This window comes from Gossypium raimondii, chromosome 6 (assembly GCF_025698545.1).
Source record: "Gossypium raimondii isolate GPD5lz chromosome 6, ASM2569854v1, whole genome shotgun sequence".
Lineage (NCBI taxonomy): Eukaryota > Viridiplantae > Streptophyta > Magnoliopsida > Malvales > Malvaceae > Gossypium > Gossypium raimondii.
In genome coordinates this window covers 18,071,307-18,087,063 of record NC_068570.1, presented here as the reverse complement: position 1 = coordinate 18,087,063, position 15,757 = coordinate 18,071,307, and the positions used below count along the sequence as shown (strand labels likewise).

At 34.3% G+C, this 15,757-nt stretch overlaps 1 protein-coding gene, 1 long non-coding RNA gene and 1 pseudogene across 2 annotated transcripts; 2 read left to right on the top strand and 1 right to left on the bottom strand.

Annotated features, from left to right (window-relative positions):
* The first annotated feature begins 287 nt into the window (after positions 1 to 287).
* Positions 288 to 765, top strand: LOC105773765 (60S ribosomal protein L29-1). Its single transcript, XM_012595871.2, has 3 exons — positions 288 to 345; positions 447 to 550; positions 634 to 765. Exons 2-3 carry the CDS (start codon positions 449 to 451, stop codon positions 715 to 717), a joined length of 186 nt encoding a protein of 61 aa, XP_012451325.1. The 5' UTR covers positions 288 to 345; positions 447 to 448; the 3' UTR covers positions 718 to 765.
* Positions 766 to 1,734: 969 nt separating this feature from the next.
* Positions 1,735 to 2,348, top strand: LOC128041650 (uncharacterized). The gene is made up of 2 exons (XR_008196571.1): positions 1,735 to 2,107; positions 2,318 to 2,348. It is a non-coding gene; the product is annotated as an uncharacterized LOC128041650 (long non-coding RNA).
* Positions 2,349 to 10,065: 7,717 nt separating this feature from the next.
* On the bottom strand, positions 10,066 to 10,475 carry LOC105773764 (uncharacterized; annotated as a pseudogene).
* Positions 10,476 to 15,757: the final 5,282 nt, after the last annotated feature.

The window sequence follows — 15,757 nt, the reverse complement described above, 5'->3', positions numbered from 1 at the left end:
TTGGGTGTATTGGCATAGCCATTACACCCTTATTCTGTGGGCCCCACTTAATTCCACTTTAATTCTTTGTTTGGTTCAGTGTATTGACTAATACGGGTCTATTACATTATAGACCTAATCCTCAAAATCCACCGATTTCTAATCCCTTCCTTTTGCTCAGTTTAGGTCCTGCTTTAGTTTTATACCCTGTTTTACCCTCCCAATCGACGCTTCCCCTTTCCGTCTTCTGTTTCTTCCTTCTAGCTTGGGGTTTCTGTATATTTTCTCCCTCTGTCTCTCTAATATTTTTTACAACACAATTCTTTCAAAGCCCTAGTCAGAGCTGCATCTTCTTCTTAGCCTCAGGTTTTTGCTTCTAACTTTCATCGGTTTTCTTTCAAAGAACCGATCATTTGTTTGTTTGTTCATTTTATTAGTGTTTTTGGATTTGAATTCGGGGTGAACAGAAATGGTGAAGTCAAAGAACCACACTGCCCACAACCAATCTTACAAGGCTCACAAGAATGGCATCAAGAAACCCAAGAGGCACCGCCACACTTCCACCAAAGGGGTATCTTTTTTAATCTTCTAATCGAATTTTTAGCTTCATTTAAAAATAAATAAAAATGGTTCTTTCCTTGTGGACATTTATAGATGGATTCCAAGTTCTTGAGGAACCAGAGGTATGCAAGGAAGCTCAACAAGAAGAGCGGTGATTCTGCCACTAAAGAAGAGTAAATTTTTAATGGTAAAAGATCTAGCTTTGATTAGTGTTTTCTAATTGTTATTTTTCCCCTCGGTGGAATTGAGTGTTCGTTTACTATAATAACCTTAGTTGAAATGTTATTTTGGGATTTTTGAATCTCATTTTCAAAAGAGATTTGAAGCTGTGAGCTTATTAATATTAAGAACATGTTTTGAGCTTAATTTTCTTTTTCTTTTCTCTTTTCTTAATATGTTTAAGTATTAGTTAATTAATTTTTGAGTTGTGGTTGATGATGATGCATGGTTTGAGAGATGGTTTTATCGTTTTCATTTTTTTAAATTTGAGAGGTTCATGGTTTGATGCTTCGTATTGGGGCTTGTTAAGTTATGTGATGATTCGTTTTTCTTGAATTACATGTGTATCAGATGCGCATCGATGTCCAGCTAACATAGTCATTAAGCATTCTTATCTAAGTAAAGTATTTGGAAATAAAGACAAGAATTGTTGATGATTTTGTCTCAGGATTGGGTTTTTAGTGGTAAGGTTTAAGGTAGGCGATGAATTAGGACAGTTCCATGCTCATAGATTCTATAGCTTATTTTGAGAGTGGTCAAAGTTTCATATTTTTGGCACAATGAATCGAAATTATTAATCTCATTTATGACTTGCTTACTTTTAAGAGTTCGCTTGTGTTTCAGTTCTTAGGCAGAATTTGTATGTAGGAACTATTTGTGGGTTGACTTGCCACCTTGATGAGGATCTCTATTGTGGGACTTGGGTGTAGCTAAATGTTTCTGATGGCAGGAAGATGTGTATGAAGAACATGGGTTTAGGTAGTTGTTCTGGTTGCTTAGGGTGTTATATATTTTGAGTTTTGCTATGATTCAACTGATTCCTTGATGGTAGATTTTGGTCAGGGGATTCTGAACTTTTGATTGTGTTTTTATCTGTCAATCTCGAGCGAGGATCTTTAGCTAATTGTTCCGAGTGCTGAGAGTAATCTACTGCAGTAGTCTCTATCGATCTCGAGCGAGGATCTTTAGCTAATCACGGTTATATGCTTGCTTGTTATATGCTTGTTATGTTATGTTGCTTGCTTGTTATATGCTTTTTGGAAAATCAAATAATGATGATTATTTGATATATTCATTTACTTGCAGATTGCAGTACAAAATGCAATACAAAATGGGTCTTTTCTGTTTATGGTTCATTTGAGGTTTCAATGTTTATGGAGAATTCATAGCGGCAACAGTTCACCCTAATAAACTAGAGCGTGAGAAGCATCTCGTTGCTGCATTCTGATACTTTGACAAGGACGGAAGTGGGTATATTACAGTTGATGAGCTTCAACAAGCTTGTGCTGAGCATAACATGACAGATGTTTTACTCGAGGATATAATCAGAGAAGTTGATCAAGATAATGTAAGTCATATTCTCGAGCTAGCTGATTTACTTCATCGATTTTTATAGTTATTCTCTTATATGGTTGAGAGTAAATGGTAATAGCAAGGTACAATGTCTAAGTACATTTGCAGGTCCTTGATCCTCATTGCACTTCTTTTATCAGTTGGAATAGGTCTTCTTTTTTATCCTTTGATCGATGATTTAAGTTTTGATTTTCTACTTCTACAGGATGGAAGAATCGATTATGGTGAATTTGTTGCCATGGTACTAATTTTCAGTTTGTTGGCAGATTGTACAGCAGATCCAGAATATGATGACTCATGACAAAAGCGATCGGGAAACGGTTTTGGTTCGTCGCATGCTCCAGGATGGGTTACTTGATGTTGTTTGTTTGAAGCATTAGAGAGATGCTGTTGGTTTATGGAATGCCATAGGTTTTGTAAAACTTTGAGGAGTGTGGAAGTGTTAAAGTTATTCAAAATTAACAAGCTCAATATAAAGCAACAAATTTATATTAGATTCGCAGAATATACTTGCTGCATAAATGCCTTTGATTTCCATAAGTTCATATTTAAAGTTGAAATTTATAAATGTTTTAATGAGTATATGCTGCCACAGTTTATAGGATCTTAGAGAAATGTAATTTTCACTAACACAAATTACTCTTCTTTGCGGCTTAATTTGACTTTTAACACTAGTAATCTGCCACTAAATTTATTTTTACAAAATATTTACAAAAATATTAAATTATATTTAGAAAATTATATTTAATAATAATTATCTTAAATTATATTTTATAGTATTATATATTATGATTTTAGTAAATTCATATAAGAATATTTAATATTAAGAATTTTATTAAATTATATATTTTATTAAATTGTATTTAATAATAATTATGTTAAAATATGATTAAATTATTTATTATTTATATTAATAATCTTATTAAAATTTAATAACAATAACAATAATCATCTACCTAAAAAAAATTCTACTAAGGGTATTCTAGTCATTTTAGTTTTTTTCCTTATGCTATTACACCTCTATTCCATTCAACCAAACACAAGAATACCATTACGCCTCTATTCCATTCCATTCAACCAAACAAAAGAATTACCTATTACGCCTCTATTCCATTACGCATCTATTCCATTACGTCTCTATTCTATTACGCCTCTATTCCATTACAGCGAACCAAACGTGCCCTTAATGTTTTAGGGAAATACTGTAACTTATCTTTTCTTAATACATAAACCACACATTTTCCACCAAAGAATGACTCGACTTGAGAGTGGCATAGAGGGTCAAATGAACACACCTTTCCGACAGTGGTTGGGTACCATAGAGCCGTTGCAATGGGCTCAAAGTTTTGACGAGGGCTTTCGTTATGGTCAAATGACCACAAACTTGGTGGAGGGGATCAACACTGTGTTGTTGAAACACGACATCTTCTGATTTCATCTATCTTCTCGGTTACATTCTACAGGTTGTCTACCTTGATGCCAAGAATGGGTCAGCAACAAGTCAACCAGATGGAGGCGAGACACGTGTTTGTCAAAGATGTCAGGGATGCAATGGTTGCAAACCGTCTGATGGTGAGGTTGATGAATGTAGAAGTATATTCACAACGTCTTGAAACGTTTCGAGTTACGGAGACCATCGATCATCGACCTAATATACCACCTAGGTCCTATAAGTTGATCTCCGAAATAGACGGTGCGATTGCAGGAGGTTTCAAACACTTCATTATCCATGTGCGCATGTCGTGGCAACGTGTGCTAAAGTCTCGCTCAATGTTGAACAATTTGTCGATGATGTGTACACCCTCGAGTGCAATTTTCTTGTCTGGGAGAATGAGTTCCCCGTCCTGCCTGACCTATCTACGTGGGAGGTGCCTCCGATGACTTTCGAGCTTGTCCCAGACAAAAGGTTGTGTAGGAATCCAAAAGGTCATCCACAATCATCCAGAATCCGTAATGAAATGGACATTTTGAAAAAAAAATCAAAAAAAATTTCATATCGAATTCGAAGTGACATGCTATTATTACTTACTAATTCATATTTCATATGGAAACTCATTGGCGCCGAGCGTGAGGGAATGCTAGACGTTTGGTAATTACTCCTCCAGCCAGGAGAAAAGATCCCATTGAAGCAACCAATCCCATGCATATTGTATGCACATCTGGTTGCACAAATTGCATAGTATCATAAATAGCTACTCCGGGTATTACCCATCTGCCAGGAGAGTTTATAAACAAATACAGATCTTTGGTATCATCCGACAGTAAGTGTTACGAATTATGTAGATTAGCTAGTCATAATCGAAGTAAATGCCTGCAGTGAAACTACCATATTGGACAATAGTCACGATCGGGTAGGAATTGAGATTGTGTAATCCAATGTACCTAATTTATATTACAAAGTTTGTTCCAATTTTTAATGTTGTAATGTATTTAATTTATATAACAAAATTTATATTATAAAGTTTGTTCCAAATTTTAATGTTGCAATGTATTTAATTTATATAACAAAATTTATATTACAAAGTTTGTTCCAATTTTTAATGTTGTAATGTATTTAATTTATATTACAAAATTTGTTCCAAGTTTTAGTGTTTTAATGTTGAAATGTTACAATTAATCTAATTTATGACCAAAAAGTTTGTTCCAAGTTTTAATGTTGCAATTAATCTAATTAAATAAATACAAAGATTGTCTTTTTCTTGATTTATATTTTTTTAGAATAAAAAAGTACAAACTTTGTAATATTTAAATTACAAGAAACTCCTAAAATTGATGGTTTGATGGTGTGGTCTTAGGGGTATATTTCTGCGGGGGTCGACATTCATGTTGTGGGTGATCACGGCAATCAACATCCTCTTCAGTCGTAGGTGGGGATGTTTGAAACATGGAAGAAAAATCATATGTCCCAAACGCCATCAATGAACTTAAGCTAGGAGGAGTGCTGTATTGCGGTGGATACGACCCTAGAAGAGTGGAGTAATGCAGTGGATACGAGTCGAGAGGAGTGTTGTACTGCGGTGGTACTAGATTAAAGATATCAAACCCGAAATGATACGCTCGAGAAATAGTCATTGACCCGCAACTCCGGATGATAAGAACTATCAGCAGAATGTGTATACGACCGCTCGGGCTCGGGCTCCAACTGCGGCTGGGGCTGGGGCTCTGGCTCTAGCTTGGCCTCTATATCGGGCATTGGCTCGTATGCCCCAAGTCAATGCATGTGTAGGGGGACTACATTCGATTGCCTACCAAGTAAATATAGTTTTCCTGTACTAGAGTACCATTGTATGTACTCTAACGATGGTTGTAAATCGGAAGAAATATATATCTGAGTTTCAGCGCCATCCGATTATCCCACAGTGCAATATATTTCTGGTGTACAACCCCCCAATTATTTCCATGTTTTCCTCTCTTGTTGATCCCGTGAATCTTCCCCAACTGCATTGGCGGATCCGGGATATACTAGATGCAACTAAATAGCTGGAGTACTTGATCCCCGTTATACCACTCGACTGTCTGGAAATTGATAATTGGTGCATTAATGCACCACATGTGAGAATGAATGTGGGCAGACGAGGGTATAACAGCTGCAATTTCTGGTCTCCAATACGACATCAAAATAAACTGCACGATTAATAACATGGTTTAAATTTAACACGGTTCGAGTAAAATATACAAAGTAATTACATGTCACGAATATTAGAATAGCTTACCCCTTCCCTGGCATGTTGTTCAATCATCAAACGATATATCGGGACAGTGTACGACCTCCCAATACCCGGATAAAAACTCCATCCACGAAAACAAATTACATGTTAGAATAGTATCGTTAGAATAATATCATTAGAAAAAAAATGTCAATTAATAACAAGTTAAATTTTAGCACCTGTTCACTAGTGGAAATACGTATGGTTGGTGCTTAACCGATGCCAAGAATGACATCCGATAAAGAGCCCATGACTGCAGCAATACAAGGCATCAGCCTATGTCTACGGTATCAGGCTTTGTTGTCCGAAAAAGCTCACGATACAACATAGCCAGAACTACGAAACCCCAACTATACAAACGAACATTCTACCAATCAGCTAATAGGGGTAAATACATCAAATGAACCTTGTTGTTGTTCGCATCCGGTATCAGTACACCCTCTATAATATGCATAATGTACGCTCGAGCTGCACACATCACCTCCTGTTCAGTGGCATTAATTGATAAATGTTCAAAATTGGCTTTCAGCCATGAAAATCTCAAACCCGTAATTTTGGACTCAACATTGACAGGTGAGACTTCTAGTAGGCTATAACAAAGGGCAGTCGGCTCAGCTATTATACTTACGCTCGTTACGGCACTCTCGTCGATTGGGAGCCCAAGTTGCAATGCAAAATCCTCCAGGGTGACAGTGCACTCCCCACACGGCAAATGAAAAGTGTGGGTCTTCGAGCGCCAACGCTCGACCAAATGCGGATATTAAATCGTACCGAAAATCAAACGTCTGAATCAATGCTGCTGACCCGAATCCAGCTAACTCCAAGTATGGCATCAGTCGTTCATCCGGGGAATATCCTAAACCATTCACCTAACCCCTTAATGCACAATATGGGCCCTGACAATATTAAATTACAGAAAATAGTTATAATAACATAATTTATTTCCGTAAATTACGTAGATATTTTTTTAAGGGAACTTGTGATTAACAAATAACAATATATTACCATATTATTAACTGTGTTTGATATGTGACCATTGTTCTTAATCAATGAACCCATTACGATACACGCAATTTTAAAACAAATTTCGGTTATTAATTTCAAAGTTTGATGGATTTTAAATATTTATCAAAATACCTAAATTTTATATATTGCTTTTAATTACAAAAAATACCAAACAGTTTTGTCCACATCATATTTTTTTGCTATACTACATTAACAAAATAAATATATCTTATAAATTCCAACTCAAACTCCAACTCAATGGTCTCATTCACAAATTCCATCTTAATGGTTTAATCTTTTACCTACATAAAAACAAAAAAATTATATTAAAATAACAAAAGTAACATGCCAATAAAAAATATAACAAAAACATAACATAAACGATACATAATAAATACAAATATTTTATTATTATTTTAAAATGATAATAAGTAAAATGTATTGGTTTAAAATATAATATATATATATATAATAACATGCCAACTTAATTATTGTCAAAAATATATATTTTTTTGCATAGAACTTTAAAAGAAATTTCATTTATAATATTTATAAAAAACATAAAATAAAATTTAAAATCATAAACTCTTATTCTCAATTATAAAATCTTAAAAAATTAGAGCATATAAACTAATTCCTAATTTATCTCATAAATTCCAAATTCCATATCAATGGTCTCTCTTTTACCTACATAAAAATAATCAAAATAATATTAAAACAATCAAAATAACATGCCAAATAAAATTCATAAAAATAAATCTAATCAACCTAAAACACATATAACAAATAAATTACATAAAAATAAAACATTCTTTGTACATAACATAAATAGGATTTTTACTTCAATAAACATTAAAATAAATTATGAATGAATGAAAATATAAAATAAATACAAACATACCTTAATAGCTCTTTTAACCAAATAATACCTTACAAAAATAAAATTAAAAATTAAATCTGAATTAAATCAACAATAATAACAACAAAAACAAATTAATATTAATTTATAACAAAAAAAATACCTAATCTTCCCTAAACAACAAACTCTCATTTCCTTTTGTATTTATTTTTTTCCTTCTCTTTCTCCTTCCCTCTCTCTATTCTCCTTCTCTTCTTTTTTCTTTCTTTTTCCCTTCCCTTCCCTTCCTGCCCTCTCCTTCTCCTTCTCCTTCTTCTTCTTCTCTTCTTTTCTTTCTTCAAAAATTCTCTCTTCCGGTGGTGCTACCTCTGCCAGAGGCGTGACCTGGGTGCTGCCTATGCCGATGTCGTGACCACTGGGTGCCGCCTCTTCCTTAGGCGTAACCCAATGTGCTGTTCCATCTATGACAGCGGGTCAGGTCTTGGGTCTAATTTTTACCGTATTTGACCCGTATTTGACCCAGTGTGTCGCCTATTAAGCTGCCTCCACCATTTATTTACTTATTTATTTATTTTGTTTTCATACAAATTCTATCAGAATACCAGGGTGGTGACGCCTATACACCACTTTCCACCCCTTTGAATATACAATTTTGGTACATAATTTTTAGAACATGCCATTTTAGTAATTTTTTTAAATATTATTTAGGTAAAAACCCCCTTAATAATGATATTAGTTTTATATTCATTACAAATGTATTTTTATATTTTTCATCTAATTTATTCAAATGACATATTCGAGAATTTTAAGTTGGGACAATTCAAAATTTTAGATGTCCACATATCACAATTTTCTTTTTAATAGAGCCTTTGGTTTTAAATATTGTATATAAGATATATAAGAATTAAGCATAATGTTAAATTTAATCATTAATGTTTGTATCTTTTGTTAATTTTACCCTTGTTATTTTTTAATTTAAATTTGATTATTAATCTTTCAAAAAAAAGTCAACTCATTTTTTTAATAGAAATACGACTAAAACATTAATTTTTTTTAATGATGTTGGTTTGGCAACATGCATGGCAATCCATGTATACTTACACCACGTTTGGTTGGAGTGAACGAAATATGGCTGTAATAGAATAGAGTTGTAATTAATAACTCAATTGTTTGGTTCAATGGAATGAAATAGATCTGTAATAGTATTCTTGTGTTTGGTTGAATGAAATAAATGTTGTAATAACATAAGGAAAAAGACTTAAATGACTAAAGTACCCTTAACATAATTTTTTAGATAGATGATTATTTTTCTTGTTATTGTTATTAAATTTTAATAATATTATTATTAAATATAATTTAATAAAAATAATTTAATCATATTTTAATATAATTATTATTAAATAAAATTTAATAAAATAATATATAATTTAATAGCATTCTTAATATAATCATTAATAAAATATGAATTAATAAAAATCATAATATATAATATTATAAAAATAATATATAACCTACTTTATTATTTTTAAACTACAATGCATATTTAATGTGTTAAAGTATCATTCATGAAACAAATAATTTAATTATCTTCTAAACTAAAAAGTAAAAGATTAGAAGTAATAGATAACTTGAGAATTATATTTTACATCCAAATATAATGTTCATACATTAACAAAAGTTACATATCTTCAAATCATTACTACAAGAACAATTCTTTTATGCCTCTCACTTTGTACTATTAAGAGTAGATTTAGTCATTCTGCAAGATATTAAAGTGTTACATATCTTCAAATCATAGTAAAGGGTCACATTTCTTCAATACGAATCTCAATAAAAGTAAAACAAAATCAAAAATTTAATTGCAAAAGAACTTATAGTGATTTAGTGAATAAATAAATAGCTCAATTGTGGGTGGAAGAAACAATCAAGCAAGCCAAATAAGAAGAGGAAGCAATAACACATTACCAAAAAAGATAAACAATACATATTAAGAATTTTGCAAAGCACAAAATAGAAATTACAAATATCTTTGCAAATAAAAACATGAAATTCATTTATTTATCAAATTTCATTCAACAAAATTGACTCTTTATTTAGCAAATAATAATGCCTTAAACAAAACTATAATTGTTTTAAAATGATATTTAAAGATAACTAAATTACTTTAAAATGTTTCATGGCAACCAATTTGGGATCAAAAGTTAGAAATCACATATACATTCATACAGACACGTAGGTACCATATACATATAGCATCTAGTTCCATGAAGCCCCAATAAATAGTGGATGTAAAATAGAAGCTAGACGACTTTATTTTCAAAAGACAATCAAATCAATGCCAATCTTCTTTTATGAAAGCCATTGATAAACCTGAAATGAGAGCTATTTGGTGGAATGAATTTTGGATTGTAAAGCAATGCCACTCTGATTATAGAAGTTTTCCCAATTCTTGCCATTAAAATTTTGAATCTCGACATGGGAAAGCGTTCCAGGGTCTAAACATGCGAGTGTCACAGCAATACCATCAAGGTTCGACCGTGGTGTATAGAATGAAGTTATTGCAAAAAAACTTACAGAATGTATGTTTCACAGTGTGAGTTCCGAAAGTGTATGTAGTAATGAACTGGTCCGAATCACCCAATAGCTAGCGGGACACCGAAGTGAACGTTCCCTCTCATGGAGCAGTTAGAATAGTTGCATTTCCAAGCAATAACACTAGTAGGTGCTTAGACTTTCCATCTTACTTTCTTATAGTGGCAACCGCCATTGTGCAGTATTAACTCAGATTCCATGCTGACAACAACCAAGACAAGTGCAAAGTTTATCCTAAAGTTGATTTGTAGTTAGTAACTCAGTTCAAATGCGATAGCATCCTAACAACCATCACGCAATGAAACCATTAATCTCAAATCTTCATAACTCGGTCATAATCTAAGTAGTAAGTAGCATCACGCAATGAACCATTAATCACAAATCTTCAAAACTTAGTTCAAATACAGTAGCATCCTAAGTACCATCACTACCATTAATCTCAAATCTTCGTAACTCAGTTCAAATGCAATAGGCTCTTAAGAACCATCACACAATGAACCGTTTCTATTTTTCTTTTAACCCCACAAAAATGCATAAATATGAACCAATGAAAAAGTGAACACAACAACACCATCAATCTTTCATTTTTAAGAGAAAAAACAATTATCAAAACACCTTACATGAAAAGGAAAAAACCCAAAAACCAATAGATTATAGCACTTAAAAGATAAAATGAAAAACCTATTACATTTGAGGAAAATATTAATCCTAAAATAGGGAAATAAACTCGTGATTCGGCATACTAATTTGCATAAGCAAAAATAAAAACAATCATCAATTTTAGGGTTACTTGTGTTGCACAAGCTCTTTTGAAAATTACTTGTTTCCGGTTCAGGAAACCTGAATTAATACTCAGAGATTGATTAGCAATTCTATGATTTGGTGTTCTTCAATTGAGTCTAGATTTTTTTTTCTTGTTGAATATTTTTCCCCTAATTAAAAAATTTCTACGATATCGATTACTATGAGGAAAAGATTGAAGAAGTTGGTGAGGGACAATGGTGTTTTAGGAATTTGGAAATGGAGAAGGGAATTAATGTGGAGATTGTAGTTGAAAGTGCATAAAGAACGATGATAAAAAAATTAGGGCAAAAGTGAAAAAGTAATCTTTCAACATTCCAACCATGCTTTGAATGGGCAATTTAGAGGTTGGGGCAAAGAATGGTATTCTACCTCTATTCAGTGATTAGTGAGAATAGAGAGCTAAACAACAACACTTGTAATAGGCATTCCACTGAACCAAACAATGGTTTGTGGTGGCCCCACAGAATTGAGTTGTAATGACATATATGCCATTACATTGAACCAAACAGGGTTTTAGTGTCACGGGGTTAGAACTTTAGTCTCGTAATCTATGCGGTCTTAGGTGACCTTTTCGATGCAAACACGCCTAAGTCAGCCTAACCACCAAACAATTGAGGATTCATAAAGAGTTCCTCTAATGCACCAATTTATATAGCAGAAGCAACTCTAGTCAAAAGAAGGAAGGCATAAAAGAACAAAAAACTATAGAAAAATATGCACGAGAGGTGTTTGAGTAAATGCTCTCAATTGTATTACTTTCTCTCAAAGAATACAAATACAATGGATGAATAAAATAATTACAAGTGAGGGGGAGACTCTATTTATAGCTGAGCTCCCCCAAAATCGACGGTTTGAATCAAGTTACATCGACGAACGAGATTAGCCTATCCCTATAATAAAGGGATGTACAAGATTTAAAAGATTTACAATATCTAATCTAATCTAATCTTATAAGATATGATTCCCCTCAATCTTTTAAGATTAGTTCCCATATTTTCCAAGGTAGCCTATCTTTCTACATCAGCATCATTGGGCCACCCAAGCTTCAAATAAATAGGCTTCTCCAACAACTCTTTGAATCGAGCCAACTCTTGTGGGTCAAATGATCCTCATGTCAATGATATACCTCTATGGGATCATTGTGTACGATGGTCACGGGCTTTGAACTGCGGCCTATGAAATTCTTCCCCATCTATTCTTACAACGTCCTCGTTGTGCCTTCAAAATGGCATTGATTTAACTTGCCTCAATCTCGTCACAATGCCTTAGCTTTTCCTCGACTCGTCTCATTATCAGGTTGTCCCTTCTTTTAGAACTTTGGCTTTGACTTTTTTCGCCTCTTAAATCGAATCGTCCCACTCATTGGTACATCTTGTTGGCAAGAAGTCATGGCTTTCACTTGCCCACATTCTGACTTGCTTTTATTGGAATCCTCTTGAGTCTTACAACTTGGCTTCAACATGCTCACAGTCCGTTGGCCTCATTACTTAAGAACTTTGAAAGGGCCCTTACATTCTTTCCAAACCAACAAGTTAGAATGCAAAACACTATCAAAGTGTTTGGAATGTACCTTACTCGTCGCATTTACTTGGTTCAACTATCCAACTTGCATCACCACCTTCCTAAAGTTTGATGCACAACCCACCTTACCCAAAGGTGGTAGCTCCTTCGATGTGTCAAAAAAAGTGAGCCTCATTGATCCTAGCTTCAAAGTTTGCATCGCTAATTCTTCCTTTAAGCCTGATGCACAACTCACCTCTTCCATGGGTGGAAGCCTCGCCGACAACTAGGCCAACTCTGTCGCTTTTTTTGAATTGAGTCTCATTGGTCCTAGATTCAATGTTTGCATTACCGTTTTTTCCCCTAAGTCTGATGCCAAACTCACATCTTCCTTAGGTGGATGCCCCTCCGATAACTCAACAAGCTCCGTCGTTGTCTTTTCCTTGACCATGGATTGCTTTGGATAGTTCCACAACTTATGCAGACCACGACACAAAAAGCACTTTACTTGTTTCTCCTTGCTCTTCTTTGCCCTCTTGGCTTTGATTTTCCCTTACTCGAACCAAGCTTCTTGGGCACTTTGTTTGACACATCATCCCCTTCGATGGCAGATTTCTTGGGACATTTCCGCAACTTATGCGGACTATGACACAAAAAACGCTCTATTGGCTTCTTATTACTTTTGGCCTCCTTGGCTTCGACACCCATTATGCTTAAACCAAGTCTGACGACCTTACTTTCTAGCTTGTCCTTCTTAGAAAACACAGATTTCTTCGGACATTTCTTCAACATATATGGACTTTTGCAAAGAATCTTGCCCCTCTTTTTTTTGGGTTTCTTCTTCCTAAATCGTGGTTTCCCGTTACCACTATCATTGTTGTTGTCATTGCCATCATTTCCATCATGATTCCTTTCACATACACCCCTTTCCTCAGACTTGGAAGACTCAAGCTTGTCTTTCCATAGACTAAGCTTAACCATGGACTCCGCTACCGTCATGGCTTTCGACAGGTCTTGGACACCTTGCTCCAATTCATGTTTGACCCACGGTTTTAATACATTCTTGAAAACAAGCAAGGCATCTTTCTTGGTCACATATGAAATTCAGAGCATGAGTTTGTTGAACTCTCGAACATACTTCCCAAATGTGTCTCATTGCATAAGCCATCACAACTTTGCCTGAGCTTCCTTCTTGGCAAGTTCTAGGCAAAACTGCCTCTTCAACTAATGTTAGAACTCTTCCTACGTCCCAATCTCACAATCCCTTTTATCTGTGGACCTGCCTCGCCACCATAATAGTGAAAATCAGTAAGAAATATTTACCTTACTCACATCCTCCATGATTCCTTTGGCATGGAAGTAGTGCTCCATCCTCTATAAGAAATTGTCCATATCACATGCAAACCTTGTCCCCGCAAACTCTTTCAGCTTCGGGACATCATCGTAATTGAGTGTTGTACTTAACACTCCATTCCCCACGGTTGCTCGACACAAGGCAAGCTCTACCTCGAGTTCCTCTATTTGTGTTCAAAGCCTTTATCGTGGCCATTATTTCCTTCTTTAAAGCCATCACCATGACCTCAAGAGCATCATTCCTCTTTGTCAGCTTATTCCTATATGAATTTAACAACTCGTTTACCTTATCCACATTGGAATTGAGAGACATGATCACAAAGTCTTTGGACTGCTCCCTCAAGTCGTGTATGTGATCCTCGACCACATCGAGTGGCTCTTTTATGTCCTTCATAGACTCCTCAAGTTTGTCCACTTGTTCTTCTACAGCTAATATCTTATCCTTCATAAGGATTGGTTTTCTCAACCAATGGGTCTCCAATGACTTAGTCTAATCGACAACTTCTTTCGACATCTCAATGGTGCCTTCATAACACTAGATTTGATACCATTTCTTACGGGGCTAGAACTTTAGTCTCGCAATCCGTACGGCCTTAGGCGATCCTTTCGATGCAAACACGTCTAAGTCATCCTAACCACCAAACAATTGAGGATTCACAAAGAATTCCTCCAAGGTACTATTTTATATAGCGGAAGAAACTCCGGCCAAAAAAAGGCACAATAGAACAAAAAACCACAAAAAATTATGCACGAGATGTGTTTGAGTAAATATTCTCAATTGTATTACTTTCTCTCAAAGAATACAAATACAATGAATGAATGAAAAGAATTACAAGTGAGGAGGAGGCTCTCTATTTATAATTGAGCTCCCCCAACATCGATGGTCTAGATCAAGTTACATTGATGAACGAGATTAACCTATCCCTATAATTTAAAGATTTACAAGATTTACAATATCAAATCTAATCTAATCTTACAAGATATTATTCCCCTCAATCTTCTAAGATTAGTTCCCATATTTACCAAGGTAGCCTATATTTCAGCATCATTGGGCCACCCAAGCTTCAGATGGACAGGCTTATCCAACAACTCTTTGAATCGGGCCAGCTCTCGTGGGTCAAATGATCCCCATGTCAATGATAGGTCTCCACAGGATACATTGTGTGCGATGGTCACTGGCTTTGAACTGAGACCCGTGACATTAATGTTGACATGACACTATTTGTCTTATAAACGTCAACAAATAATTTAAAAATGATACAAATTTTCAAAAAAAAATCGAAATAAAATTCATAAAAATTCAAAAAGTTAGCATGGAGTAAATTCCCAATGAATTTAATTAAAGCAAAATCAGAAAACATCAATTCACTCTTTCTAAAAAGTTGATCAAATTCAACTGTTTTTAGAAGGTTGATGATCAAATTTAATTAAAACAAATAAGAACCAAATTAATAAAAAAAATGTAAACGATGAGTACAAGAACTAAATCCTCATTTAGAATTTGTATATATCATTAGCTTTCTCTCTCTATCCAATTCGAGGACAACTCTCCAACGTCACTACTTAGAATCCTCCATTAACACACTTCCTCATCTTCACGGTCTTTCGAATTTTGTATTGTTCTTGCAAAATAAGAGCATTAAACATCTTTTCTTCTTTTGCTTTAATGGCTGTTGTAATCCCAAAATAAAAGGAGAGAAAAATTCCCAAAGAATTAATTTTCAAGTAACTGGAAGAAAAAGAAGCTGATTCTCTCGTGAAGAAGCAAACTTCTTCAACTACACACATGATACACATTGTTGGTGCAAAAAAGAAAAAGAAAAAC

Coding starts and splice junctions, on each gene's coding strand:
- LOC105773765 (XM_012595871.2), top strand. CDS start 449: ATGGTGAAGTCAAAGAACCACACTGCCCACAACCAATCTTACAAGGCT. Junction 551..633: donor GCCACACTTCCACCAAAGGG/GTATCTTTTTTA, acceptor GGACATTTATAG/ATGGATTCCAAGTTCTTGAG.